Source organism: Anas acuta, chromosome 15 (assembly GCF_963932015.1).
Source record: "Anas acuta chromosome 15, bAnaAcu1.1, whole genome shotgun sequence".
NCBI lineage: Eukaryota > Metazoa > Chordata > Aves > Anseriformes > Anatidae > Anas > Anas acuta.
In genome coordinates this window covers 15,245,503-15,273,347 of record NC_088993.1, presented here as the reverse complement: position 1 = coordinate 15,273,347, position 27,845 = coordinate 15,245,503, and the positions used below count along the sequence as shown (strand labels likewise).

General features: G+C 38.6%; 1 protein-coding gene across 2 annotated transcripts in view; it reads right to left on the bottom strand.

Moving 5' to 3' along the window:
- Positions 1-27,845, bottom strand: part of USP22 (ubiquitin specific peptidase 22) — a 98,706-nt gene that overhangs the window by 24,553 nt on the left and 46,308 nt on the right. Inside the window, exons 3-6 of one of the 2 annotated variants that reach the window (XM_068698745.1) lie at positions 25,045-25,158; positions 24,454-24,498; positions 19,633-19,734; positions 611-780 (exon numbers count right to left, since the gene is read on the bottom strand). In XM_068698745.1, coding sequence (XP_068554846.1) covers positions 611-780; positions 19,633-19,734; positions 24,454-24,498; positions 25,045-25,158 — 431 coding nt within the window. The remainder of the gene's footprint in view (positions 1-610; positions 781-19,632; positions 19,735-24,453; positions 24,499-25,044; positions 25,159-27,845) is intronic. The other variant, XM_068698746.1, reaches the window with a different exon arrangement.

Here is a 27,845-nt window from a genome sequence, read left to right as displayed (position 1 = left end):
ACAAAGCTATTCACCTGGGGGAGAAAGCGAAAGAACAGGAGTTCCTCTATGCAAGGTACAAACTGTACCAACGCGTTCAATTGTTTACATTCTCCTGGCTATTAATGTATTTCCACCTAAGAGATGGTAACAAAGATGTTTTCCCCTTGGAAAGCACTGAATCAAGATCCGTAAAATATTTATACAAACCTACCTAATCCAGTGCCTAAAACCACAAGGCTGTGTATCTCTTTATTCTTATTCCCATTATAACCTGAAGAGCCTGTGACACATTTTCATGTTAAAACTTGCACCTTTAATTAATGCACACATTCAGCTTTAAGACTAAGGACTGCAGGTCAGTCTAGGAAGAGCAGGCAGGACTGTAATTATGCCCAATAGCACCTCTTCCTAAGCAAGGATGACTTATGTGTAGGACTTAAAGGCCAATAATTTCATTTTCAGCAGTCAGGTATTTTTGAGAGTGGGATCTTAGTCTGTGTTTCACCACCTTGAGGGGAAACAGAATTTGCATCCCCTTTCTATTTGCAAATAGAACACAATTCCTTTCGGAATACAAAATAGTCAACATCTGTGGAAAGGTGATGTTATCGTGGCAAACAGCACTCACCTCCTGAAAAAGCGTAGACATTTCACAGACCAGACATGAGCTGGGGCTTTGCATTTCACATTTGTGCCTGTCGGAGAGGAAGAAATCTCGCAGCAGTGGAGTGTGGGTAAGTGCCTGGACAATACAGTTCATAAAACATGTGTTCCCAAGATTGATTAGCCCTCGTAGACCTATAAAGACAGAAGGGGGAGGGGACACATAAGTATTATCAAGTTTTTTTTTTTTTTTTAAAAAAGTACATTTAACTTATTTGCATTTTTATACAGTCTGCACAACAACAACACAGATTTACTAAGTATGTGTAGCTCCAAACTTTACGTTGTTTTAGGTAGGCTATTGGTTTTGATGTACTTGAGTCACAAGCTCTCACAAATACACTACAGTTTATTGTTTTTTGTTTTAAATTCTTAGCAGAATGTAAAACTCAAAGTACAGCAACACCAACAGCGTTATTTTTGAAGGGGCTGTTTTGCCACAGCTCACCAAAACACGCCCCCTCCCCAAGCTGATACCAAACGGCAATGACAACAACTGATAAATCACTATGGTATGGTACCAATATATTAAAATCAATCGATAAGTTTTCAGATTGCTTAAAAGGCTTTCCCTCATGCAGGTCACAAAGCCGAAATAACGGTTTTATACTGTTAAAATGCAACAAACATCTTCCTAAGACAGGCAGCAAAGGGAACAGCCTCAACATGAGCAAAACAAAAAGTCAGGCTGGGATGTCCAATACAGACTTAGCGCATCCTTCTTTTTGCACAAAACCTGAGATCTGAGCAAAACGACCTTAAAGGAAAACTCTGAACAATGCTAGCTAAAACAAGCGAGTGGAACTAAGTTAAACATTAATCTACAGTACACATCACGAAATTTAACTTGGCATAAGAGGATTCATCACACCTTAAGTCAAACGTTCAGTAATGCCCAGAGACGATTTCTTGTGCTTGGAAACCAAGATGCTTAAAGGAAAGCTCTTTTGTTGCACAACAGAAGAGAGGTTAGGAGTGGGGAAAGCTTTTCAGTCATTTGCAAAGTCTAAGTGAGAAGAAAAACATGCTCAAATCCTTGAGTACTCTTCCAAAATGTTAACATACTACCACCATACAGGAGTGCTAAACGAGAAGATCATCAGGTGGACAAGAATGCTTATTTTTTAATCAAAAGCTTACTTTGAAACAAGAAAAAAAATGCACTGATACATGTACACAATTCTGATATTCATTTCAATTTAACTCAGTCCTCTTCTGAAATATAAATGGGATTACTACGCAAACTGTGAATGAAAAAATGGATTACTTGATAGAGAACAAAGAATATCCTCGCGATTCCACGAAAAAAAAAAGCATCAGCTGGCAATGCCGTGGTAATTAAAAATGGTGCAGTTCCCTTGCAGTACACCAGATAGTGCTCAAAGGGCTCTTTAGCATCCTTCAGCAGGAGGAGGTGTGGTCCAGTTGCTATGTTACCGGAGAGAAACGGCACTACATCAGCTTGAGCTGCACACTGAGCTGTAGGCGATGGACACAGAGCCCTCTGAAATTTTCTTTCCGTACCTAGTGAAACACAGTCCTCCTTCCAACAGCTTCCTGTCGCTTCTGTTTACTCAAAGTACAGGACAAAGTTTCTCATTTATACGGTAACAACTTCTACTGGGCAGGAAGCTTATTGCAATAATTCCCTTGATTTTCATGCTGGGAGTCCAAACGAAATGTGTGCACAACATTAGCAAAGTGTTAAATCGTTAATTTGTTGTAGCAGCCTGAAATACGGTGCGAGGCTTCGACTTTGTACACAGTCCTAGTTGAATCCCCAGCCTACACATCGCTGCAAACATTATCACAACAGAAAGGTGGTCACGCTGTGCAAGTGGAGAAATGTTTGGTTGGTATCTCCTGCCTGCCTCTCCCCTGTGTTCTCTAGTTAAAACTTACTGCTTTTTATTTAAATCAGTCGGTGCCAACAGAAGCTCGGGAGGCTCCCTGGACGTGCCCCCAAGATGCACGAGGGCATTTGGAGCAGAAAAATCCCTCCCTATTTCTCCCTGGAAAACTTGGTCCCTCTGTTCAGCAGCAGAACTCAAAGTCAGCGTGCACAGCGCAGAAGACTAGTGGAAAATCAGTAGGTACATCGGGAGACTCGCCCTAGCACTTCTCAGTATCTAATTGAGCAATCACAAGTAAAAGCAAACACATAAAGGCAGCTTTTTGGAATCATTTATTAAACATCATTTATTACATGCCTGTGGCTGGACCTTGTTTCCCTGTGACCACAAGAAGAATCAATCTTCCTCAAAGTTTCCACCAGACTAGTTACAGAGGCGTCAAACTCGGCGGCAGGCTCTCTTGGTTAACTCTTCACTTGCTTGGTCTTTGGTGTCACGTTTTCTGTGGGTATGGAGTGCTTCTTAGCTGTGACTTCACGTGAACGAACCGACAACAAATTAACCTGCAAAACAGACAAGGCTGAAATGTGAATACCTCTAACCCCTATAAAAATAAGAAAATGGTGAATGTAGCAGAAGACAAGAACTTACTTGACTGGAAAAGGAAAAAGGTAAAGGAGCATATATGACTCTTATCCTCGAGGGAACAATGACTGCAGCTGCTATACTGCCTCTTAGACTGACATCTGAAATGAAACAGGTACATGGCACTGAACTAATGCTAAGCTACTGCGTAACTAATTGCAGCATCTTGGAAAACATCAAAAATTAATCTATGTAAACTGAAGAGCTGGCAAAACTCGGATCCACAAATTCTCTTGCATGCAACTTTTATGGAAAAAATAAATGTTGTTGGAGAGAAGCAGCTAAAAAATAAAGCCTATGCAGCAGTCTGGTCAACACAATATTGAGAATGTAGAAGAGTTGTGCCTGCCACACCCTCTCCATTAATAGAGCCTGGCAATATTTAACTGGAATAGTCAGCGTTGCAACATGAGGGTCATAAATTAGCAGAAAAATAAAGCTCCAAAACCTCAAATGCAAGAGTCCACCACTCTTGCTACTATCAAAGCAGTGGTCTCCCCTGGACGTACTTGCACAGAGGGTGGGCTCATTTTCTAAGGATTGCCAACAGGACCCAACTTCTCGTTATAAGGCTGTGGTATTTCTGCTGTTCTTTGTAATGGTATCTTTATTTCTGTTCTTAGTGAAATGAGCAAGAGCAACCCGTGAGATCTCTAATATATTCTAAACACAGACGTATGCTCTTGTTGTAATTGTATTTCATATAAAAGCACTGCTACTCTTCTTAACCTTACTGATAAAAATATAAATATTGTAAGTAAATTAATATTGCTGCCAAGACAAAATTATCACGTATGGTAGAAACATAAAGAAAATACTCTTTAATCATCATGCATGGGATATGACCACTATTCTCATTCTGTCACATGCTGAACAGGCAGGGTGTAAACAAAGAAGAAATCTACTTCCACAATGCCTTGAGCACAGATAATCCCACCTGGGAATTTCCTTTTATATTTGGTCTCAAAGCTGGGATCTAAGTATCAGGCTTACCTTTGTCAGCTTCGGTTCTTCAGTCTTCTTCCAGTAACGGGCATTGTTTTTTTTCGAATGCTCAATGTAATAGATCTGCAACGCTGGGCAAACATGCTTGTTGTGATGCAGGAAGATCTAGAACACTGGTTCTGCAAGTCCACCCACGCAGGCGAGATGAAAAAACCAAAACAAGATAAGGAAATTCCACTTCTCTGTGAAATGCAACCGTACAGCTATTACGGGGCGGGGGGGACTGGGGGAAATGGAAAGGAGAGGACCACACATGAATATAAAAGACAGAAAAAAAAACAATCAGGTGCTTAACTTGCCCTCCTGAAAGGAGCTCAGTTTGTCTCAAAAACTAGGCTTGGTGCTGGAATAGAAAGAGCAGACAAACCAGTCTGAACAAATATTACCATGCAGAGACCTGTGATTTATTTGAATGAACCTTCTGGAAGTAAAACCGTAGGTCAGTATGTAACACAGCTTTGGGAGACAAAAATCAGGAAACCATTCAGATTTGATAAAGCACAACCAGCTTGAGCTCCTTTATACGTTCAGCACGGGCCAGCAACACCTTAGAGCAATTTTCTGGTCCCCAACCCTCCCAGTTCCCCATCTGGTGCCGGTGGTTCCCCGAAGCTCCATCAGACAGCATCAGAAGTCAGTGCAAGTTGAGGAAGTGCTCGCTAAAATATTTAAAGAAAGTGAGTTCAGCATAACCCTTGGAAATACACGATGCAGCACAGCAATGACGATTTTTAGAACAGTTTTTTTTTTTCATCTTATGTTCATACAACAAGAACTGCCACATCCTTATAGTGCATCTTTCTGAAAACGGATCTCGAGGGAGAACTGTCCTACTTTTTAGTACCTAAAGCAAAAAAAATAAAAAAAATAAATACATTTCCCAGCTCTCAGGTTTCAGGTGAAGGCCAGGCCATACATTTCCAGAACGTCTCCGTTACAAACATTGGTCCTAACCAGGCCAGCACACTACTGGGCCATTTGCATGCCAGACGCAGCACAGCTTCTGCTGATAGGGTTGGTAATAACAATGATTCTCAAAAGATAATCCCTTTTGAAAGAAAAAAAAAAAATCTACACATTTAAGGGAGTAGCAGTATGCAAATACACGAAACTACAAGCCTACACAGGAAAAAGCACGATGTTCTCTGCCACTAGTCATCACGTGAGTAATCAAAAAACCCATGCCGTTTTGGGTAATTTATTCTGCCCTGCTTCAGGTGAAGCATCCTTTCTCAGTGGCTGCACAAGACCCACATCAACTGCAGGAGTGGGAACAGTCAAGTTAGAGGAGTTTTGTTCAAGTATTTTATAAACTTACTGATGACATTAATCTATTTCGCAAACAGTTCAACAAAAAACTATTGCCACAATTTAAAGGAAAAAGATTTCAACCACACGATCTTAGAAACAAAGTTAACAAGTCAATTTATTTTTAATAACCTCCAGTAAACACACAGTGTTCGAAATGCTGTAAACAAAACTGCGGAGAAAAGTAAGGGGGTTGAGCAGAAGCTGAGTTTCCAAAGAGGCATAAATCGCATTCTTTAAATTCAAACAGTTTTATAGATTTGCTTCAGAGTTTTTAAGGGCAGGATTTCTTCTCCTATTTTTGTTCTTAACTGATACAAGGAAACCGTTTGACCACATTAACTTTATAACTTAATAGGGAATTTTTGACATCAAAATCTATTTCGAAATTCACTTGAGTTCTGCCAATCTTATACTACTTCTACTATTTTTACAAGAGCATGAACTTATTCTTTTAATGGTAGATTAAAGCATTTAGGTATTATGCCACCTTCACATTCCAAAAACATATCAAACAGAAACCACGTTGTTTGGGGAAGGACAGTGGAGAGGATGTTTATTTTGTCTCTCCCTCCCCAAAGATACCACTCATAATAAAATTTAACTGCCATACAATAAAAGAAATCTTCTTTACTCAGCAGAAAGAGAGGAATAGCATACAGTATTCCTCCTTGCATATATTTCAGCACCAGAAGATGAAGACTATTTAAGATAGATGGATCAATCACCCAACCCCGACAGCGCTCAGTTCCGGTATGGCACTGCTGTACAGTAAGTGCAATTCATCCTCATTATTAATCTCTTTACCCTATTAATATAACTTTACCCAGAGGCAAAGGGTTGGTCAGTTCATTTAGAGGAATTAACCAAATACAACTTGTTCCAGAGCTGAGCAGCTGACAACTCAAAACAAACAAACAAAAACAGCACCAGGAAATATATCCTGTGTATTGAATGCAAGTGGTGACCTTAACAAGATGCTCTGCAGTTTAATGGTGTTTTTTTTCTGTTTTGCTGTTGTTTTCTGTTGTTTTGGTTTTGTCTGGTTTTGTTTTCTAAGGTAGTCATTCCTGGCCAAAAGTGGTTTTGCTTTTAGAAAGAGTCGCTTCGCCACCTTTCAGATAACCAAATGGTTCACAAAGAAGAAGAAAAACAACACATGTGAGCAACGTGTCAGCTCCTACTTTCCACTTTTGCTGTCTTTAAGAAAAATCTCACCATTGAGTGCTAAGACTTAAAAGCAGCATTTAAATGCATGCTCAAGCACTTTGTTCAGGTTCACATGACAACCTGAAGCCTTTTGTTGATAATTTCTGGCACATCTGTGTGCAACTGGGCAGTGCAGTAGTGACATCAGCATTCGTGCAGACTTTCCCAATTCATCCTTTTTACATTTTTCCCCATTAAAATATCCAAAAAATATTAAGTTACTGATAGGTAGCAACATACCTATATTAAATTGTCTGGAACATCCACAGCAATGTTTGCAGCATCTGTCCTATGCTCAGCAGTAGAAATGAACAGATTTTCTAGCACGTCTTTGTGAATTGATATAGTTCATGAGGCTTATCCATGCCACAAGATAAAAACAGCAGCAATAGTTCTGCATGGGCACGATTAAGTAGTCCAAGTAAAGGCGGTTACATTCTCTAGGTAGGCAGACTGAGCATCTCCGCAGTGCATTCCCCAGTACTTCTTGGAAGGTTCTTCACCTTGGGCACAGCAAACACGTTCACATTGTTCACTGACCCAAGCTGACACCGTAAATGCTCGTTCTACTCTAGGTCTAAGCCGAATTTGGCTGGAGTTAGTGTGGATCCAGCTACCAATAATGTTTGTGGTTTTTTTTCCAGCATTTAGTTTGTCCCTGCCCCTCCTAATTGATGGGGAATTGATTGCATTCAGTATTTTTATTCAACAGCTTCAATAGCATCACATAACATAGGGGCAAACCATATCAAAATAGTGCAAATGTAGTAGGGAGACAAAACAATCATCCAAAAGGAAATTGGCATATTGGAGAAACCATCTGAAAGCAATTCAATAAAAACGTGGAGTAGGAAACAAGAAAAATTAAATGCAAAAGAAGAAAATAAGGGGGCATTTGAGGGGGCAATAAGGGGGCATGCAGTTGAGTTGCTACCTATGGTAGCAAGTCAACCTAAACGATGTAATACTGCACCAAAGAAAAAAGACAAATGGGATTTTGAAACTTCATCTTATGACAAGGTCTGAGAGGTAATTATTCTGCCCCGGTGACAGCAGAGCCTCAGCTGGATGACGTCTGGAACTGAGCACGCGTTTTAAGACATCTATGCAAACTGAGGAAAAGGCAAGAACATGAGTGAAAATTTGCATGAAATTAATACACGAGACTTGAGAAATAACTGAAGAACCCACTGGTTGACTTAGTTAATTAAAAAAAGAGATAGTGCTGATAGAGGAACAGACAGGCTGACAATTTTCAAATACGTTAAAGGCAACTGCAAAGAAGACTGTAATTAACTCTTGTGGCCTACCCAAGCTATAATAATAAGAAAAGACTGAGCTCACAAGAAGTTTAATTAGATATTAAAAATAATTGTCTCACAGTTAGAAAACATTGCAACAAGGGAGTTGGGGACTCCCTGCTGCTGGAGCTACTCCAAAAGCAGCTCTGTGAACCATCAGGAACGGCCTCGTACACTTGACCTGGACTTAGAAAAGGTGTGCAGTGCCCCCTCCACGTTTTCATTCAGTGACTGTTCACACATCCAGGTTAATATTACAGTATGATACAAAATACAGGAGCCACCTTTGACAAGGAGGGGAGGCTGAGGGCATTTTCACACGACAACGAAACCAATCTAACAGCTAACCCGCGCCAAAAGGGATCCTCCTCTTGTACCCACTCAACTCCATGGTGAATGGTCTACCTTGCTAGCATGGAAAAAAAAACACAACAGTCTCACCTTGAGGCAGTGAAACCCACCATGTGCAAACAGTGATGAATCTTTGACCCCTTTAATCAGGTTCAAACGGCTCAGCAGAGGTCAGGGCAAAAGGCCAGGGCCAGAATGAGGAAGGGACCCAGGATCTGTCAGCCTGTTTCACAGCCAGCCCTCCAGCTCTTCCATCTCCTCAGCTGCAACAAAAATCCATGCAGGCAACTGCCTAAAGCCAACAACTGAGCAGCAAAACAGCTGTAGCCCTAATGCCTGTGTTCCTATTCCTACCTCACTGCTCTGGAAACAAAATTAACTGCCCTGCTGCCAAGAAAGGATGGGATGGAGAACAGGTAACCACCGCTTCTAATCCACAGTCACTAACTATATTCAATGTCATTTTTAGACTACACAGATGTTCTGCATATGAGCTTTTGCGGCTCAGTATATCATTCATTCACTTTAGTAATGCAAGAAAAAGGTCAGAGGATAATACAAAGGGATCAGTCAGCACCAGGATCTGGTATTTCAGTTCATTTCCTTTGTTTCATACCTGCTAGCATTGGTCAAGAAAAAATGAAGTTTGCAGCTATCAGCAATACTATAAATCAGATCTGGAGGAGCTCTGCTGTGTCCCTGTACCGTGCTGTACCTTCAAATAAAAGCAATGGCTTAACACTTTAACAAAACTGGAGTAAAGGCTCAGCATAGGAGATACAGTTTGTAGTTACTTGAATATAAAATAAATATTAATGATATGGAAATAAACACGCTCAAATGGAGATGCGATTTGAGATAGGTTTCCCCCAACTTCATCAGATTTAGGAGGAAAATGCACATCTCTAACCAAGGAAGGTTTTACTAGAGATTCCTTTTCAGAGCATCAGATTGGCCTTTCCACACATGCAGCTCTGACACCTGTTGGCAGAAGAACCTATGGAAAAATCACATCCTTGGAGCAAACCCATCAAGCAACTTACCACGAGTACAATCAAACAAAAAAGCACAGCATTTCAGACTATTATTGTACAGAAATTGAAACAAAAACTTCAAACCAGTGATTCCAGAGCACACACAGAACAGAAGGTCCTCTCTGTACTAATGCCATGCACATCTTAGAACCAACGCCTAGAGTGATGATGCCAAAACACGAAGTATTCCACAATCCAGGCGAATTTCCATTCTTCACCACCAGGCATGCTGCCTATGATTTCATTGCCCTGTAGATATTTTGTGATTTCAGTGGTACGCAGGCACTTTGTACCTTGATTCGCTGGAATAATACCGACCAGTTGTGTTATGTTGAATTTCTGTAATTCCCTGGTTTATGGAACTTTCTACAAAGCAAGGGATCCCTTGTGGCAGTGTGGTAAGCCAGGCTGTGAGGTTACAGCCAGTCACTTCGCAGGGACTGTTTGCTTGGGTTAAGATCAAGCACACAGACAGGAGCACAATTCAGGAGCACCCAACATCCTTTAAGTTCTTATCCGTCTGATTTGATGGTAACTTGCCCATGTGTACGTACCCTCTGCCTGGTAAAATGAGTCAGCATTCCTAAAATATCTGGCAATATAAACAAACAAACCTCTTAAGGTTAATTTTTCATATAAACTGTGTAAATAGAGAAGTTGTTTAAAGCAAGACAGAGGACTGCAAACGTTGTTGTTCCTCTGTGGATTTAAATTAAGAAGCATGCTTCCAAAACAAAATAAAGTGAATGCTTTTGAACAAACAGCTGAATAGTACATCAGATCTTCCACTACAATCACACAAAGCACAGCTGTAGATCTTGAGAAGTCACCTGGTCGTTCCCTCTACTTCAAGGCAGAATTATCACTGCCTGCATTACTCCCGACAAATGCTTTTCAGAATTGTTCTTCAAACTCTCCAGTGATGAGATCCTGCAGTAACCCCGGATGCACTTGTAATCTGAAGTGTTCCAGTGTCATCTTAATAAAGTAACACAGTTTAAAAACTGCTACAGCATTAATATGGCAGATGCACATACAGTGTGAAATCTATCGATATGCTCCTATACTATTAGAGCTCTGGAACTGTAATAGATTTGGTCATACTTCAAACAGCAACAAGTTTACAAAAGCTCCTAAAATGTGGAAAGGGACAACTTGTCCAAGTTATGAGAGTCTCACAGATTTTCTCCACTAGAAATTTCTGTGCACCTGAGTGGGTATGGCCTGAGCCATTTTATCTCTCCATACGGTTCTATATGAAAAGATAACAGCTAGACAGAAGCCTTTTGTGGGCCAGATCCAGACAATGTGTCCGCATGTTAATCACAATTATAGTAAAAAAAGGAACAGATCAGAATACACGTGAAAATACTTCCCTTTAGAGTAAATCTTTTGCTGTCTTGGAGCTGCAGAGCTTAACAATTCTGAGACAGCCACACAGTTTCCTGATGAGCAAAGGATGTGACAAGTCCACAAGGGTTGAGCTTTCATCTAGGTAGGATGAAAAGTATTCCAGGAACAATTTCTGCTGACTAGAATGTGAAGTTGCACTGTTGTTCCCAGTAAAGCAACGGCTGCCTTGTATTGTAAATGTGAACAATAACTTGAACTGGAAAAAGTCAGGCAAAGGCCTTTTCATAAACTGAAGTAAAATAGTTAAATCCATCCCTAAAAGCAGGCCTTCTCCCCCACCCCCCAAGAATAAGGAAAACGACACTTTTTATACCTGCAATATATTATCTTCAGCATTTTCACTGACCATCTGCATCACAAAATTATTTTTATCTCAGGTGTCAAGAAACTAATGCATCGTGTTCTAAAAAAAGAAAAAAGGAAAGCAGCTATACAGCACGTAATCACCCATGGAAATCATTGCTATCTAGTTGAATCTCTCATCTGAAACAACGAAGACTGAAAAAGACATTTAAGTTCTGAAACAGAACTTGCACCAAACTTCTCTGAATTCTTATCTTGGCATATCAAGACCCACTGAAGATATTTTGTCTGTTATGCTTCAACCTGATCCAATCTTTGTCAGGATCTCTTAGCAGGGAGTGAAGCACATTAGGGAGTGCACACACGCAATCTGGATCTCAAACTGACAGAACACGCAATAGAAGAAATTGTCTTTCATAGATGGCACTAGAAATAACCACGCAGAGCTCTAATACTTAGTAATATCTTTGATTATCTGAGCCCCGTAACACCTGAAGATCAATCAGTTTGAGGACAAAGATGAAATACGATGCACTGCAAGCACATGTGCATCACATCAAGAGCTGGAGTGCCTATTTCTGCACAGTAGCTACCACCATATGAAATGTCACAAAGGTATATGCAGTGCCTAACGTTCATTGATTTAATAACGAAGCCAGACCCCTTACAACTGCGGGGTTCTTTGTGCGCTAAGACCTACAGAGCTGAATGAATTTAAACAAGTTGAATAAAGGTATGGAGAAACCCTGAAGCAACCATGAACCTGAGGCAGGAGCCGTCCTGTGTCACACGCCAGACAACTCAAAGGTCAAGACATTAAAGTCCATGAATCGGAGCGTGAAAAGAATGATTAATCTGATAATTGCAGGAAGGTCAGGGAGAACAGACAGAAGACACCCGGCATCTAAAAAGAACAGCAGTAGGTGAAGAACAGGATCTGTGTTTGTCAAAACTACTCTACGATTGATGCAGAGCCTTATGACAACCAGCCTTTAAAGGCTACTTAAGTTGTAGATCCTTCAAGGTATATTTATGTATGGCAAGTGGATGGCAAAGGAAAAAGCCTTTAAACAAAATACTTCAAAAGGTAGCACAGAATGAAGTATTCTTGCCCTCCCCCAAAGCAGTCAAACTTAAAGCTCAGTGAGCTCTTGCATGATCTGCACAGAAGCATAAGACTTGCAGTGAGAATCCTGTGCAGATGGCATCTTTAAAGAACAAGAGGTACTCCCACTAAACTGACAAAATAAAATTCACACCCGCAGCCATCCTTTCCCCCCAATATCACACCATATGCTGCCAACAAGTTTTTACCCTTCCTCAAAACAGATTTCATAAATTAATAGCTTAAGGAGTACGATAACTGCCAATGAAGTTTAATGCATCCAAATATATTAATATGCACAAATTATTGTTGATGAACTGGCACAGAGCTATTCCAACGATCCACAACACACAAACCATGCCACATGCTGTTTATGCACATTCCTGGTTTCAGTATATACTGTATCTACCTTCTGTCCACACGAAGCCCAACTCTAGAAGCAGAAAGGAAAGAGCAGAATGGAAGGTCATAGTAAATATAATCCAAAAGTGATCCACAAAAGAACAAAACTGAGATGGAGATCGCTGGCCTTGTTGAAAATGTCATGCTCTCTAATGACATGGAGTCAAACAGGTTAAGATAGAGCAGCAAATCATTTTTTTTGTTTATTTTTACTAGTAAGAAAAGCACCTTCTCATGCTCAGGGTACCTCTCTGCCCATGACAAGGCAGGCACACGTTAAGGCTGCAATCAGAGTAGCTATGTGGGTTAATTCGCAACTTCCTTATCTGGCTCTTGATTTAGAGATTATGAAACTATCTTTGCACTGACTACACCACTGAATAGTAAAAATATACCCCCCATACCAAGAAAAGCTTTGTTTTTAAGAGAATTGCTTCTATCTAAATAAAGATACCTTGTTCAGAGGGCCAGAATCTAAAGTTCTGGCTAGACATTACTGTTGGGCTTTTCTTGATCAGAAGCATCCATCCCTTTCTTTTTTTAAGGAAAAAAGTTCAAGGAGATGTTGACAGCTAACATTTACTGTATTTTTCATGTTAAAATCCTAATGTTTTGACTGCAAATTAAAGTTACGTAATGATTTAGTGAAGAAAGCCCCGCACTGAAAAAAGTTAACTACTTTACCATTAGAGAAAGAGATAACAGACAAATAATTGAGTCAGCAAACATATTACACTTGCAAATTAAATCAGCATACAGGAGGGGAATAAGGGACTTTTTAGTCCTGCTACCTGTCTGTATCAAAATGAAGAAGCTGCATCTGAAGACGTACAGAAAATTTTAGGAGAGTGAAATTGCAACACTGTCTTGAGAAATAAGTTATGTGTATGGAGGAACCACAACCATGGATCCATTTTTAAAAATCCAGAGGAAGAAAATGAGTCTTGAGTTAGAAGTTTGGAACATGATCCAAGTCCTGGATCAAGAGCCCTGTCTTCCAAGGATTTTCACGCTGTGAACACAGAGTGCAGCTTCCTTTGTCTCAGCCCCCCAGAGTTACAAAATTAAAATATTTTCTGTGCAAGTAACATGTATGGCAGTTTTCCAAGATGGAATAACAGAAAAATTCAACCTCCAGCTCAATCTGCCTGTTGCACAAAGTAGTTTTAACTTGGGACTGTCTTCCTGGGTTGAATTGAAGGTAAATATCCAGGAGGTGAGTATTGCAGCTCTTACAATCTTCAATGCTTACATTATTGCAGGTGATTATACACTGGTGTCTCTTGCCGATTTTATTTCCCTACCAACAAAACATGCAAAACAAGCTTTATAGGAAAGGAAAAAGTCAAGCCATTTACCACTTATTGTTATTTATATATACATTTAAAGAATTCTTTATAACTGGTATGAAAAAAACATTACTCTTTAGCCAGCATCAAGTCCACACAAAGGTTCTACTCAGCTTGCTATTCTGTTTTGAAGTAAACTGCTCCCACATAAAGCCACAAAAATTAAAACCTTTAAGAACCCTGAAAGTAAGACTTGCCTCCATAACACACTTAGCACATCACTGCTAAAGCTGCTTTCAATGCCAGCCTATCACGAAGCTCAAACTTCAAGGTAACTTCTCTTCAGAACTGTTTTTGACATTTTGTTAATCTTTACTGGAAAGAAAAGGCATAGGTTTTATTTCTATACACAGCTATTCCAAAATTCCAAGTATCTTACTTCCAGGAGTTGCTAAGAATACTCCCCATCTACAAAAGCAAGCCTGGTGGTTTCTTTAGCAACCTGTACACTACTGCAAAAAGAGATGAATTGAAAAAATATCAGTAGGCCTAACAATGGCCCAAACCAGTTATGTTTTCCTTGAATACATAATTCCTTTTCCTATCTATCCCATTACGATTGCTCTTGGAGAAAAGATGTTGCATCTACTGTTATATTTCACCTTGTTACAGCAACCTTACCTTGAGAGCAGAACTAAACCTTGGACAAAAACCTTCTTGTAAAAGGAATCAGTATCCTGCTTTCTTTAACCTTTACAAGCTGAAAAATGTGCACTGCAATTTTTAACTATTCTCCAGTGATCAAGGAAAAAATAGGTAAAATTTTATATTAGCTATTTCTAAAGAATTGTTTTCCCCTCTGAGAAAAAGACAAAAATACAGAGCCATAAACTTTGAGCCCATCTATATACAGCAGGAACGTTAAATGGCGTAAGCCAAAATGGACGTTTAAATTTCAGTCTTACACCTGATTGATTTGTAAGAGACAAGAAAGAATTCACATAATTACATATTTACTTTTTTGAAAAAAATCCAATTACATTTCCAATAGTCCAGGCCATAGCAGTGTATCACTGGTGCTAGCTTCTCAAAGAATTTATCCTGTCTTCCTCGTATGCGACACTAAAAAGCCTGAAAAGTTTGTTTTATGTTTGAGATGTGCTTCCTGGCGTACTCTAACTTCAAGCCTATTAAGGTGAGAGCCCAAGAGCAGTTAATCTTTGCTGGCAGGTGAATGAAAGGACAGCTCAGATGCAGTGTGGCTGCTGTCACCCAAAGGAGATTGAGGCATCCCGTCCCGCACCAGCTTTGTGTGCTGGAACCTCCGCAAGCTGCTGAGTGCAGGACCACAGGAGAGCACTGCTCTCGCAAAACCCCTGCCAACAAAAAGCACAATGTTTTCTGCCAGGTTACTGAACTGAACAGACTGAGCAAATGCCCAGGAGAGGGTGGGATCATGTGGCTGGAATTAAGGGTGAGCATACACAAGGGTGAAATTAAAGAAAAAGACTGTCCCCTGATACAAGAAAGCTGTCTTCCTCAGTAGTAGCATGTCTTCATCCTTATCAGGTGATAGAGGGATGTGTAGTGGTGTTTTTTTTGCTTATAGGACGGCATCAACATGGAGGGAACATGACAAGAAATCAGAACATGAACAGGACAACTCATTCACTGAGACATCAGCTTATGTCCTTTCCAAAAGGTTTGGTCCCGAGACCAAACAAGCATTCTCAGAAAGTGCTGTCCATTAGTAAACCCTTGTGACGGTGAGCTGACTTTTACTTTTCTGTAACAAAAGCTTCTGTAAAAAAAATATATATATAGATGGTCACTCCAAGCAGGTAAACACTGTAGGAACTTCAATGATGCGTGGCCATCCCTAAGCTTACTCAGGAACAATTAAACCATGGACAACTCAATCTATGACTGCAGTGAAGACAGGCCATACGAAGTCATGTTATAGCAGCAATGTGAATTGCTTCCAGGCACTAGCTTTGGAAAACCAGGTGAAATGCACTCAAGTGACAATCAATACACAAAAAGGATACCAAAAGATCAAATCTAGATCCCCCCCCCTTTTTTTTTTTCCCGTGAAAGGTATTTTAACTTGCTAAATAGGTGAACTTCAAAAGTCTAGCAAGACTTTCTGAAAGCGTATCTCTACAGCATCCTGTAAATAAAGCTGTAAATAAAAGAAAAACACCCTTTAAATAAAAGGGTGCTTGAAAAATTTACCACCACCACCTCTATTTCTATTTTTTTCTTAAAATTCCCCAGGAGCTTTGAGGGAAATTGTTTATTTTACTATCATGTGCATGAATTTCAGATCTCATAGAAATATAACAGAATTGAGACCAATGGTCAGAGTTGCACAGTAAAGGAGGGATAAAAGGACTCCTCTAATAGCAGAATAATATTTGTTGATTTTATCAAACCTATCTTTTAGTAAACATTTTTCCCACCAGATGGCAGTTCTAATTATGAAGTTAGAAAAAAAAATTATCAGCCACCAAGGAAACTTTCGCTCCAGTAGTCTTAATTAAAGGAGGTTTTCCTTTCCCTCATCACAGTGCAGTTCAAGAAATTCAAGCATCAAAAGAGACTTGCATTCAAGGTGCACTTTGCGTGGTCCTGATTTTAAACCTAAATCCATTACTGCTTACCAATTAGCAACCTAAAGTTAGAGCTAAAAATTTGATGCTGTACCAAAACACATTTTTCATTGCGCTTTTCCATTTGAACTAACTTAACTAGCATCCAACTAAAAAAAAAAAAAAACACCAGAAAGCCAGTACATTCACAAAAGAATTCCACGTATCGATGTAGCCTTTAAAACCTCCACGTTACTGCTACTTAGGGCCATGAACTCATGGCCAACTGTCCACGAACAGCTTACAGGACCCTGAAGGATGAAGAAGAGAACCATAAATATTTTCCAGGCCACCGTTTGCCTTCCTGTGCCACCTTTACAGGAGCTTTGCTGCAATATGTATTCCCCTCGTGCTGCCGCCACATCATGCTGCTTCGCCTTGCACAGCTGCAGGAAACCACCTGCTAGTGCACCACGGTGATTGTTTCTGCCTTCTCCTCCTCCACACACCCCCTTCTTTATGAGGAGGATTTGCTCACTCTTCTGTAAAGGCGATCCCCTCTGCCTTTTTGCAACACTGCAAATGGGAATCCCAGGTGGCTCCTGCTAATTATCCATGTGCCTTGGGAGTCTAATTCTTCCTATTGTTGATGTACCAATCTTCAGCCACAAAGTCACTTCATATGCTAATCAGAGACCAGCTGATCCCAAGCTAGTACTACATGTACTCTGGAGAACTCATCTTCTGGGGGTATTAATGATAACAGCAACACTAGCTTCGGAAAACAGTGCCTGAATGAACCATCTCGCGCGCACTTCCAGTCCAACACCATAATAAACTACTTGCCTGTGAACTTGAGCTTGGTCAGTGCCCTCTCCTAGTGAGGGCAGCCTCTTCATAGGCTCATAATATACCTGCCTTACACTAATGCTGAAACTGCTATCAGCAAAAGAACATTTCAGAAGGTTATCAATGAGCAATTAAAACATGCTTCCTCCTGACTGCCCTCAGTCTCTGGACTGGTTATCTCTGGAGGTTAAGACATAAGAAGAACGCAAACACCCATTTTTCCTCTTAAAAAAAGCTTTGCCGAGAACATTTTATATGCAAAAGGCAGCTGGTTATGCTTTAACCAACTCTTTTGTGAATGGGACTGATCAACAGATGTGCAATGCTCATAGATGGCTATTAACATAATCTCCATTTTCAGAATCAATAAAACTGGACATTATGCCTGTTTGCTCAACCACTTACCTACCTCAGAAGATACACTCGATTCACTAATATCTGCTATGGAATTGATAAAAACTTGGTGTCAAAAGAACTGAGAATTAGAAAGAGAAAAATGGGAATGTCCAGATAATTGCAGTATTTCAGTCTGCATATGGGTTCTTCACTGATCTGAAACTGCAAACAGACAAGTCAATGTGAGGAAAGTGAAGGGAAAATACTCTGAAGCAGATATATATTTAGCATCAGGTTAGATGGAGAGAAAAGGCTCAAGGACAATGGCAGGTCTTTTCTTCCTTCAGCTAAGCCTCCAAAGTATTTTTGTGAAAGAAAGCTAGTCTTTTGCTTTTAACTGTAGCCCAAAACTGCATTATGTCTCCTGGGTGCTTTGATTTTTTTTTCCCTCTTTCTAAATCTCAGCGCATAGACAGCTCCAGGGCTCAGTAGGAGAAATTATTAAAAGCATGCCTGCAGAAGTAAAGAGATCAGTCATTTCCCTTATCCCCTGTGTTTCATGAACGCTCCCCCACCCATTCAGTGTTGTATGTGATTTCATGCAACCAGACATGTCCTTTTTAAACAGACTGAAAAAATGTAAAGTCGTTTAAGAGTAAGCATAGCATTCCTTCAAACTGGAAAGAAACACCACGCAAACGTGCTTCAATTCCTTAGAAAGGTCACACTCACCTTCAAAATTCTATCAAGCCAACATTTTTTCTTTTTGTCCTGTGCAGTGGTATTAAAGTAATTTTTAACAGTTTTACGAAATATACTGAAGTTTCATAGAACACAAAATCCTGCTGTGAACACGATATGAGCAATCTCTGCCTACTTATTTTTTCCCAGGCTGCTTGAAGTTGCCAAAGTACAGATGTTTTTCCAAATGTCCTTCCTGTTCCACTACTGCAAATGCATATGTCTTTTCTTTAAAGTTATCATTCTATCCACATTTTCAACTTGCAAACTTACTCTGTGCTTCTCAGTCCATTTTTTTCAAATAAATACATGCATATATTGGATTAATTATGACTTACTGTATGGAAAACATGGCAGTAGTTTTATCGATTGTGTTTGGTGTATTTTGACAACAGCAAATGTGTAGAAAATATGACGTTCTGATTAAAAAATAAGCAGCGTAAAAATTAGGAAAAAAACTTCAGTTTCCTACTTCTAATACGTATAGTTGTATTTCCAACCTTGTACCTTTGCCATTAAAATGTTACCATGCATTGCACAGTATAGAAAAAAGTCCAATAACCTACAATTTGTAAGGAAGCGGATTCTAACCCCCCTATTCCCACAACCAAAACACAACAGGAAAAAATTGAAAAACGCTGTTCATTTTCGTCACCGTTACCTAAATACTCTTCAGCTGTTAGTAGGTATGCTTGCCTTTCAGAGGTCTTTGCTCCAGACTACTGAACTCTATAATTTGATATGCATTTGAAAATTGCCATTTGACACACACTGGAGAACAGATTGCATCATTTTAGAGTCAATACAAAATTGAAGAGACCCTATTTAGTGTTTAAAACATGAAGCAGAAAGATATCACTCTGCTTATTCTGTCTGCAGAATATAGATTTACCAAAACACTTCTATAATTAAGAATCCTAGAGGATACTACGGAAACTAGAGGATTTCCCTTTGTACATCTAACAAGCGATCTGATGTAGACTGGCTTGAGATAATGTCATTCGTTTCTGTTAAAGTCTTTACGCGTATATCGTCAAAAAAAAATCTGTTACACAGATGAACTATCATCAGTCGTTGAAGTGACAGAGCAGACATCCTTCTACAGTAAGAAGAAGGTATAAAATAACCAATAGATTAACATAATAAATTTAAGGAAATTTAACTCAGGTAAAAAGTATTTATAGAAGAGCAACACAATTTTGAAAATTCAAGTGGCTGAGAATCAGTTTCAGAAAGGATTTTTAGAACTTACCTATGGTGCAATTTGTGGTTATTTTTCTCCGCTTGGGGTTGTGTCGTAGCAATTCTAACTCTCGTTTGGTTGGCTCCCATGTTGAATACTTCTCTCCAATGCCTAAGCAGATGAAAAGAAATGTTCAGGAAGTTGTTTAGTAAAAGTATTAAAAACTCTGTTCAAGTTAAAAATTTCAACATACTGTCCATTAAGTTAGAACCAATGTAATTGAGACTGAATCTATGTAAGGAAACGGATTTCCAAAAAAAATTCTTCAAAAAGACGGCAGCCAACCTCCCAACAAACAAGAACTAAAAGAATACCTAGCTCAAATTAATTTTCCATTACTGGATTATAATCCTTCTTTCAGTTAAAAGGAAATGATTTTATGAGAAGGTAAAGGATAACCAAGAAATCTCATCACTGAATTCTGGCTTGTTATTAAATAAATCCAAACTGAGCCAACTTAATGGACAGATACAGTCTTTATCTTTACAGATGAACAGCAGGAATTAGTACTGAACAGGTATATTTTCTTACTACCTGTTTCATGATATATTATTACTAAGTATAACTTCTCCTTATGCAGCACTGGATATTAGCAATTTTAGTACTTAAAGATTCACTTTCAATGACATATCTAATATTACCTAAAAATACAATTAGTAGGTTTAAAGCAACAACCAACCAAACTCTCCAAACACTTATCTGCCCTGTCTCATGAGCTGCAGCTATAATCCGTCAGTATTCTGTTTAAACATTAACACTGTTATTTCCAATACACTTCTTTTGTTCAAAGGGAAGTGCAGTAGAAATGAGTCAGTTAAGTAGTGCAGCGAATTTATTTGAAGTAAGCAGAGCTGTGCTCAGTGTAAATCTGATACAAGAAAAACAATGCAGACTCATGTGCTGACCAGCTAAGTATTGCTGCAGCGCTTTATGTAGCACAGAAAAATTACTATGCAAGGTCAATTATAGTGAGTCACAAAAGCATCTGGGCATTAAAAATAAAGAATAATAAGATGACAAGCAATCTATTCTAAAACTGAGGATTAAAGTCAATTAAGAGTTATTTTTCACAGAATGCATGGAGCAGAAGCAGTGCTGTGCTACAGAAAATAAATTATAAATCATACATATGAAAAGAAGGAGAGTAGAAAATATAGCTAGAGGCTTACACATTCTGCATAATATACATTAAATTTTAATAGCTCTTTGATCTTCATTTTCAGAAATAGCTATGCTTGTCAGAACCTACCCACCCCAAACTGTTCAATTCATAGTTACTACTGACCCTCCAGGTTCTAGCAATAAAAGGTCTCATTTTTGGATTCCTGAGGACAAGAAAATTCATATTTACATGGATGCACCTCTCTATTTTACGTTATTTGATTCAACAATATATTATGCAAGAAGCATAAGAAAGAATACCAGAATCATACAGTCCCTTTCCTTTATCCAAGGTTCAGCATCAAGCTCCACACCCAGGAAAACAGAAAAGGAACTAATTACTGCGTAACAGACTGATGAGATCAAACAGCCACAGTGCTTTGAATACGCTATATAGTATGCATAGGCAAACACTGAATGAAGCAACTTTAGAGACGCACATATGGACAGTTAACATATGACAGAACGTTGGCCTCCAATAAGTTTTATATTGGATGTCTTCAGCAACCTTTTCGTATTTGTAACATTCCCTTAGGAATTTACAGAAATTGGTCTTTAAAAAAAAAAAGAACTCAAGATCATTTTCAACACATTGTTAGCACCAGCTCTTGCACTGGTCTACTATAAACTCAAATTCCTGTGTTTGGTTTCACCATACTTTAAACATATTGGCGAAGTTAGTACAGACTGAGAGCAAAACGAGATCTCAAAATTAAAAAGAAAAAAAAAAAAAACAAAAAAACAACTTCAGATATATTAAAATTCTGGTTTTAAAAAATTAAAAACAATTAACACCTGGAAACACATGTGCGCTCAACTTTAGGCATGCAATAGTCCCACACATCAGTGAGACTACTGATATATAAATATATATATCTATATAAAATTATACGGCTTAAATGCTTATAGAGGATGGTAACAAAAACATTTCACGAGAGCAACTCTTCAAGTAAAGTTAAATATGACAGACTGGATTACTTTGCAGGATTCTGGGTGAACTGAACATTGTTCAGTTAAAATAAATGAAATCAAAACAGAAAAACACGTACAGTTAATGTCACAACAAACAGCGTAAAACAGACAAAACTTTCTTACAGAACCCTTTCATTAGAAAGAGTACAAGTTAAGCCAGAGACAGAAACTAAAAATAATTAAAAAAAAAAAAATCTGTTCCTGCTGTATACTTTAACAAGAACATTGAGACTTTAGACTTGATTACCCTTGGAAATTTGGAAAAAGAAAAAAAACATACAACAGATCCACTTATTAGGGATGATTCAATGTTTTATAGTTAAAAATATATATATAGTAGTAAAAAAAAAGTTTAATAACACCCACAAACATGCCAAAAAATCCAATATAAATTACCTTAAAGATTTGCAAAACATGCATAGATTACTCTTTATAACTACGGGAAAGTAGCGTTATTAGAGTGAATATTCATCATTTTAAAGATGAAAAACCAGAGACTCAAGTTAGGATATGAAATCTCCACCTAAGAATTAATTTTATTAGGCTGAATTTCATTTTTCAAAGAATTTATCAGGGATGAATGAAGTAGAAGACAATTAGGGCTCTAGTTTATAAAAATCATAATTTTGCAACTAAACATTAACACGGATTGCTTACTTTGCAATCCTTTAGCAAACCCCATTTCATCCCCACCAAAAAATCCAAACATTAAATAAAATGAAGGGCCCAGCATATTCTCATCTCCCTCGTTACTAAAGAATATTGAAATTAAAAAAAAAAAAAAAAAAAAAGGTTGAGTTGAGTTACAACTTGTTCAGAGTTATATCACATAACCCTGAACTATAGTTGGGCTTGTAAACTCATCGTACTGTAACAGTTAACATTACAAGACTATGAAATGACTCTCATGATATTTGGGGTTTTTCTTAAAGTTTCTTCTCCAGGCATCATGTTGTTATGTGAGCAATTATTAAAAGTGTATATTAATACCCTTCAAGTACTGTAGGTAGAAGCTTGAAAATATACAACATTTACACTTCACTTTTAAGGCAATCTCAGTTTTTGCATACTTCAGTTCTTTTAGTTGGTAACAGGACCTAAGATAAATTAACTCTCTCACAGAAACATAAAAATGAGACAATATGTACATGTACTAGTCTTGTCGTTCATTTTGGAAGAGGGAGGGTTCCCTCCCACTTTATAGTTCGTGATTTTCCAGATAGGGGGAGATGGATTTAAGCAATGGAGAAAGAAGGGCATAATTCTCTACTACTTCTCACATACATATTTCTTTTTCATTCCTCAAATAAATTTTGCTAAGAAACATGCATGGTTTCACAATGCAAAGCCATAAAACAAAAGCTTTTTTGCCACAACTTTAAAGAAAAATGTCTATAGGATGTACTCCAGTAATCTAAAATGTATTTTTGCCTACTCCTCCATCTTGCATCTTCCCTGGTTATTACAGATTTGCTCTCTGGGGACAGAAGATGCAACGTGCATTCATACATAGATCTATGTGTGTGTATATACAAACAAATGCCGTGCCACTAACTAGCCATTTAACCAATACAGAGACCAGTTAACCAGTACAGAGGAGGCTTTCTGCCTGGCAGTTCTTCCCTCAATGACTCTTCCCTTCACCACATGCCTTCATGGCCCAAGGGGACAAGGCGAACCACCAGTTACCTCAGCATACATGCTACAGCAGCCGGGAGTAGGCCAGAGGACAAACTGGCTGCTTCTTGGTCCAGAAGGCACGAGCCTATCATTCATTAAGGCTGACATAATTAAGAAAATGCTCTTTGAATTTACACATTCAGAAGTAAGGAAGTGGGAGGCCTTGCTCTTCTAGAGCATCGTGAGCACGTGTTATGCTGCTGTAGTTGACTAATTTGAGACCCAGGACAACAACACATTTTAGAAAGGTTTGAAGGAGCCTTCAGAAGAGGGGCATAGCCTAAATGCAAGGTCCAAAACCACATCTCCGTTTCATCATGCTTTGAAAAGTACTTTATGCTAATGCGTTTTATTCTTTACTTTCTGGAGAACTCACTGGCAACCTCTCTGTCCTCCCTTCCTCTGACTGAACTCCTTCAAAACGGCAAATAAACAGAAAGCAGAACGCGATCTGTAGTAGGAACTAAGTAAAAGCAGCTGTACTTTTGATAGACCATCAGAAAAGCTCTAGTTAATACGATGTTAGCTGCTATTTTTAAAATTGGAAATGAGGTTAAGAATGGTTTGAAGTCATATCAGCCCTGACTAAGGCTGTCACATTGAAACAGGATGCCGTGGATTCACTACGAGACATTAGTAGACAGAAGTTGTCTGTCTTCAAATAGAGACTTTCCCACTTTAAGAAAACACACCCCTAGAGGCCACTGAAAATGGATGATGAGCTACTATCACTGATGCTTAAAAACTACTTGGTTTAAGATAAATGCTACTTCCTTTCCCTTCCAAAAAAAAAAAAAAAAAAGACAAAAGGTTTGTTTTGGAGTAGTTCTGTCATGGGAAGGGCATATGAAATTAAGTCTGCTGTAATTATTCACTCATTGGAACTTATCCAAACAAGAGGAAAACAATTTGCATGATAAAACTGGCATTCTTAACTGTGATTCATGTCTAAAATGGCAGGATAATCAGCAAAGGGACGCTTGTTAGTGAAGTGCGTCGCCAGCCCACGCCTCTTACCTGTCATTGTACACTGGTAGTGAGAAACCACTGTTGGGGTGAAGGCTAAAAAAGAAAAAATTAGGGAAAGCAAACTGAATAATAAAACAAATGTGTGTACATATATTTGTGTGTAAATATTTCTACATAGATACTGTGCGTGTAACGTGAAAGCACAGGTGTGAAAGTAAGCTGGCACGTTCTATTAAAAAACAAAAACAAAAATCACACACAAAGGTGGCATTTCATGTGAGGGGAACAGACTTCTTGCCTATAACACCTACACATTAGCCTAAAGGAGCAGATCGTCACATTTTCTACCTAGTACAGATCTGACTGATATGCACGTTTTGCAGGATTAATGTTAGATCTTTTATATATATTTTTTGCAATTAAAACTAACATATTTTTACAATACCTACAATTAGGTGTGGCGCACATGTTAAAAACTAACAGTCTAACTCCTGGAAAGCACTAAACATCTCTCTCCCATGGCCTGCACAGCTATTTCTAAAGAGCTCTTTTCTTCCCCTTACTGTTTTTTGCCATTGACAAATGGGAGGGACAGGTATGATTAAAAACAAACAAGAAATTCAGGCAGGAAAACCAAACCTTGTAATTTCCAAGCTTTTCGTTGTTCTTCTTTGGCAATTTGTTCCATGTCTTTGTCGTATATGTAATCTTGACACATAAAGCAGTATATACCCCCATACAAAAGGTCTATGGCTGCAAAACAGAAGGGAAGTTGGGGAAGAGGAAAAAGACATGAGTTCATAAACTAGAAGACATTTTACAAGCAGGCTTCTGAGTTAGGCACTCCTTCTTCTATACAGTCGACAACAAAATATCTGTACCTTAGAGTCTAAAAAAAAAAAAAAGAAAAAAACAGAAAGAAAAAAAAATTTTCCAGTGATTGTATGACTTATTCAATTGCTTCTGGCACAGCAAGACAACAAAGTGCTAGCTGCCTCAAAATTGTTGGCAACTCACAATATACCTTTCAGACAAAGACGTAAGTAACCAAAAGTCATAATTTCAGTCACTGACTGCTCTATATGCAAAACTAGCACTGTACTGTAATCTTAAGATTTGATATTGAATGGTTTCTTCTATGACATATATTCACAGCCATTAGAATGATTAGAAAGCACCTATTTAAAAAACACCTGAAAACTCAAACAGAAAGAAAACTTCAAAGATACTTGTCCAGGGACACAGTTTTCTGCAGTAGTTTATTCCACAGGTTAGGTATCTCACAATTCGCTTTGTTTAAAATGTTTCTTTTTAAATGGACATATGAATGTTAACAACATTTTTCTTTCACAACCCTAAAGAAAATAAAGCCAATAAGCAAAATAAATCAGCTAACTGGGATATGACCTTTTGCTTGTAGATAAGCCGAGGGAGGAATAAAGTGCAAATTAATCGTAGCAAACTGCTGTTTTCCAGCACATTGAAACATACAAAAGCCAAAAAGAAAAACAGAAAATAAAATAGTAATAATAAAATACAATCTGCATCTAGCAGACAGCTGAGTAGCACATCACCATCTTCCCTCTGGAGTATATCCCCCATTTATTTTATTTCTAAATTCCTTTTATTTCTGGATAAAAATACTATGAAAACAATCTCACTACAATGGAAACTACTTTTAAACAAAGGAAACGATTACCACATTAGGTGGCCTGCAAGAAACAGCACCAAATTACTCTGAAGTCATAAATAAGCATAACCACACGCCACACGGCAGGAATTCCGCCGTCCGTGCTACCAGGCAGCAAAGGTAAATCTTCCACGCTCACGGTGCCACGACCAGCTCCAGCCACACTGTGCCCAAGTCAATCTGCAGCAAGTGTGAGCAGCGAAAAACCCACCAGCTTCAGCAGAGGTGGAATTAGAAGTTGCAACGGTATCAGACGTGGGCTCTGATTAGCGCTCCACTTTTAACTTCAGTAATAAAATTAAGATTGGTAAAGTTTCTAACCATATCTCATTCATCCTTCACAGCCTCTACCCCTATCATTTAGTCCTTTGTGTCCTTTTCTCCTCCTTCTTTCAAGATCTCTCTTTCAATCATTAGGTCAATTTGTTTGTTACTTCTGCTAAGTAATAAATAAATCAGTAACTTGAAAGAAGTTTGTGTAACGTCTATTATCTGTCACATTATTTTATTCTTTTGCTTTGTGTATTTGGACCACAATCAGTTTGTGGAAAAGGATAAGGACGGCTTGCATTACCTTGTGTAATGTCTGGGCCACCAGGGTTTTCACCCTGCTATCTGGAAGACGTCAAGTCCTTTAACAGGTTATCACAGAAAGGGATGAGAACCTTAACTACAGTGGAGACCAGTAACAAAGCACTATGCTAGAAAAAAATCACAATTAAGCTACCCAGTTTCAGAGTTAAACAATATTTACCCCATTATCTACTGCACCACCAGTTATGCACAATTATTAAAAAAAAAATGAAAAATTCAAGTATCAGTTTTGAAAAATAAAATCTAATGTTGCCCTCTACATTTTATACTTCTAAAAGATCCCAAAACACCCCAGTCAAATAAAAAAGGCTGGAATATTAGATTCTAGCAGAATATAAGATAAATGGGGCACTTTGTGTGCACTAATATGTTCACTCTATGATCAGAACGGGTAGCCGTATGTTGTGCTTCCTTACTTCTCCAAGCTTTCTAGCTTTACACGTGTGAGTGATGAATGTCAAGACCAAAACCAACAAGAGATCACCTTACATAAGCCACTTATTCAGAGCAGAATGAATTTCTGGTGTAAAGAATCAGAAAGTTTAACAGAAACACTGGCTTAGTAAAAGCCGTAATTGTCCACTGCCTGATTAAGGACTCTTGAGAAAACGTCCTCTCTTCAGCATACTTATGTGAACAATACAGTTGTATATATGCCAACACTTTTAATGTCATTAAAAAGACTGCAATAGGTTTTGGACAAATTACCTCAAGCACCAATAAAAAGGAGGTTACACAGGCCTGATTGTAACCCAGAGGAAGGGCAGGAATTTCTAATGAAAGACAAAAGACAGCTGCTCAGTTTCAGGATCCGAGAAAAAGAGAGCCCACTGGTAAGGTCTGTAAGTTTCAAATTAGTGTGATTTGAATTTTTAAACTGAATGGCTCTGAGGCTCTAGCCCAAATTGAAACACCAACCGGAAAATTCAGTAAAAAACACTACAACAGCTAAGTATGCAAATGCACATTACGAATTTCATATTCACATTAGCATTTGGGATCACAAACCTAACAAAAACGGGCCTCAATTTCATAAGAAGTTTGGGAGCTACTGACCTAGAAACAATGCCTAGACATCTCAGATTAAACTACTGCCAACTTTGCCACGATGTCCCACATTCCTCACTATGAATGTCCCTTTTACTAGGCTCCTCTG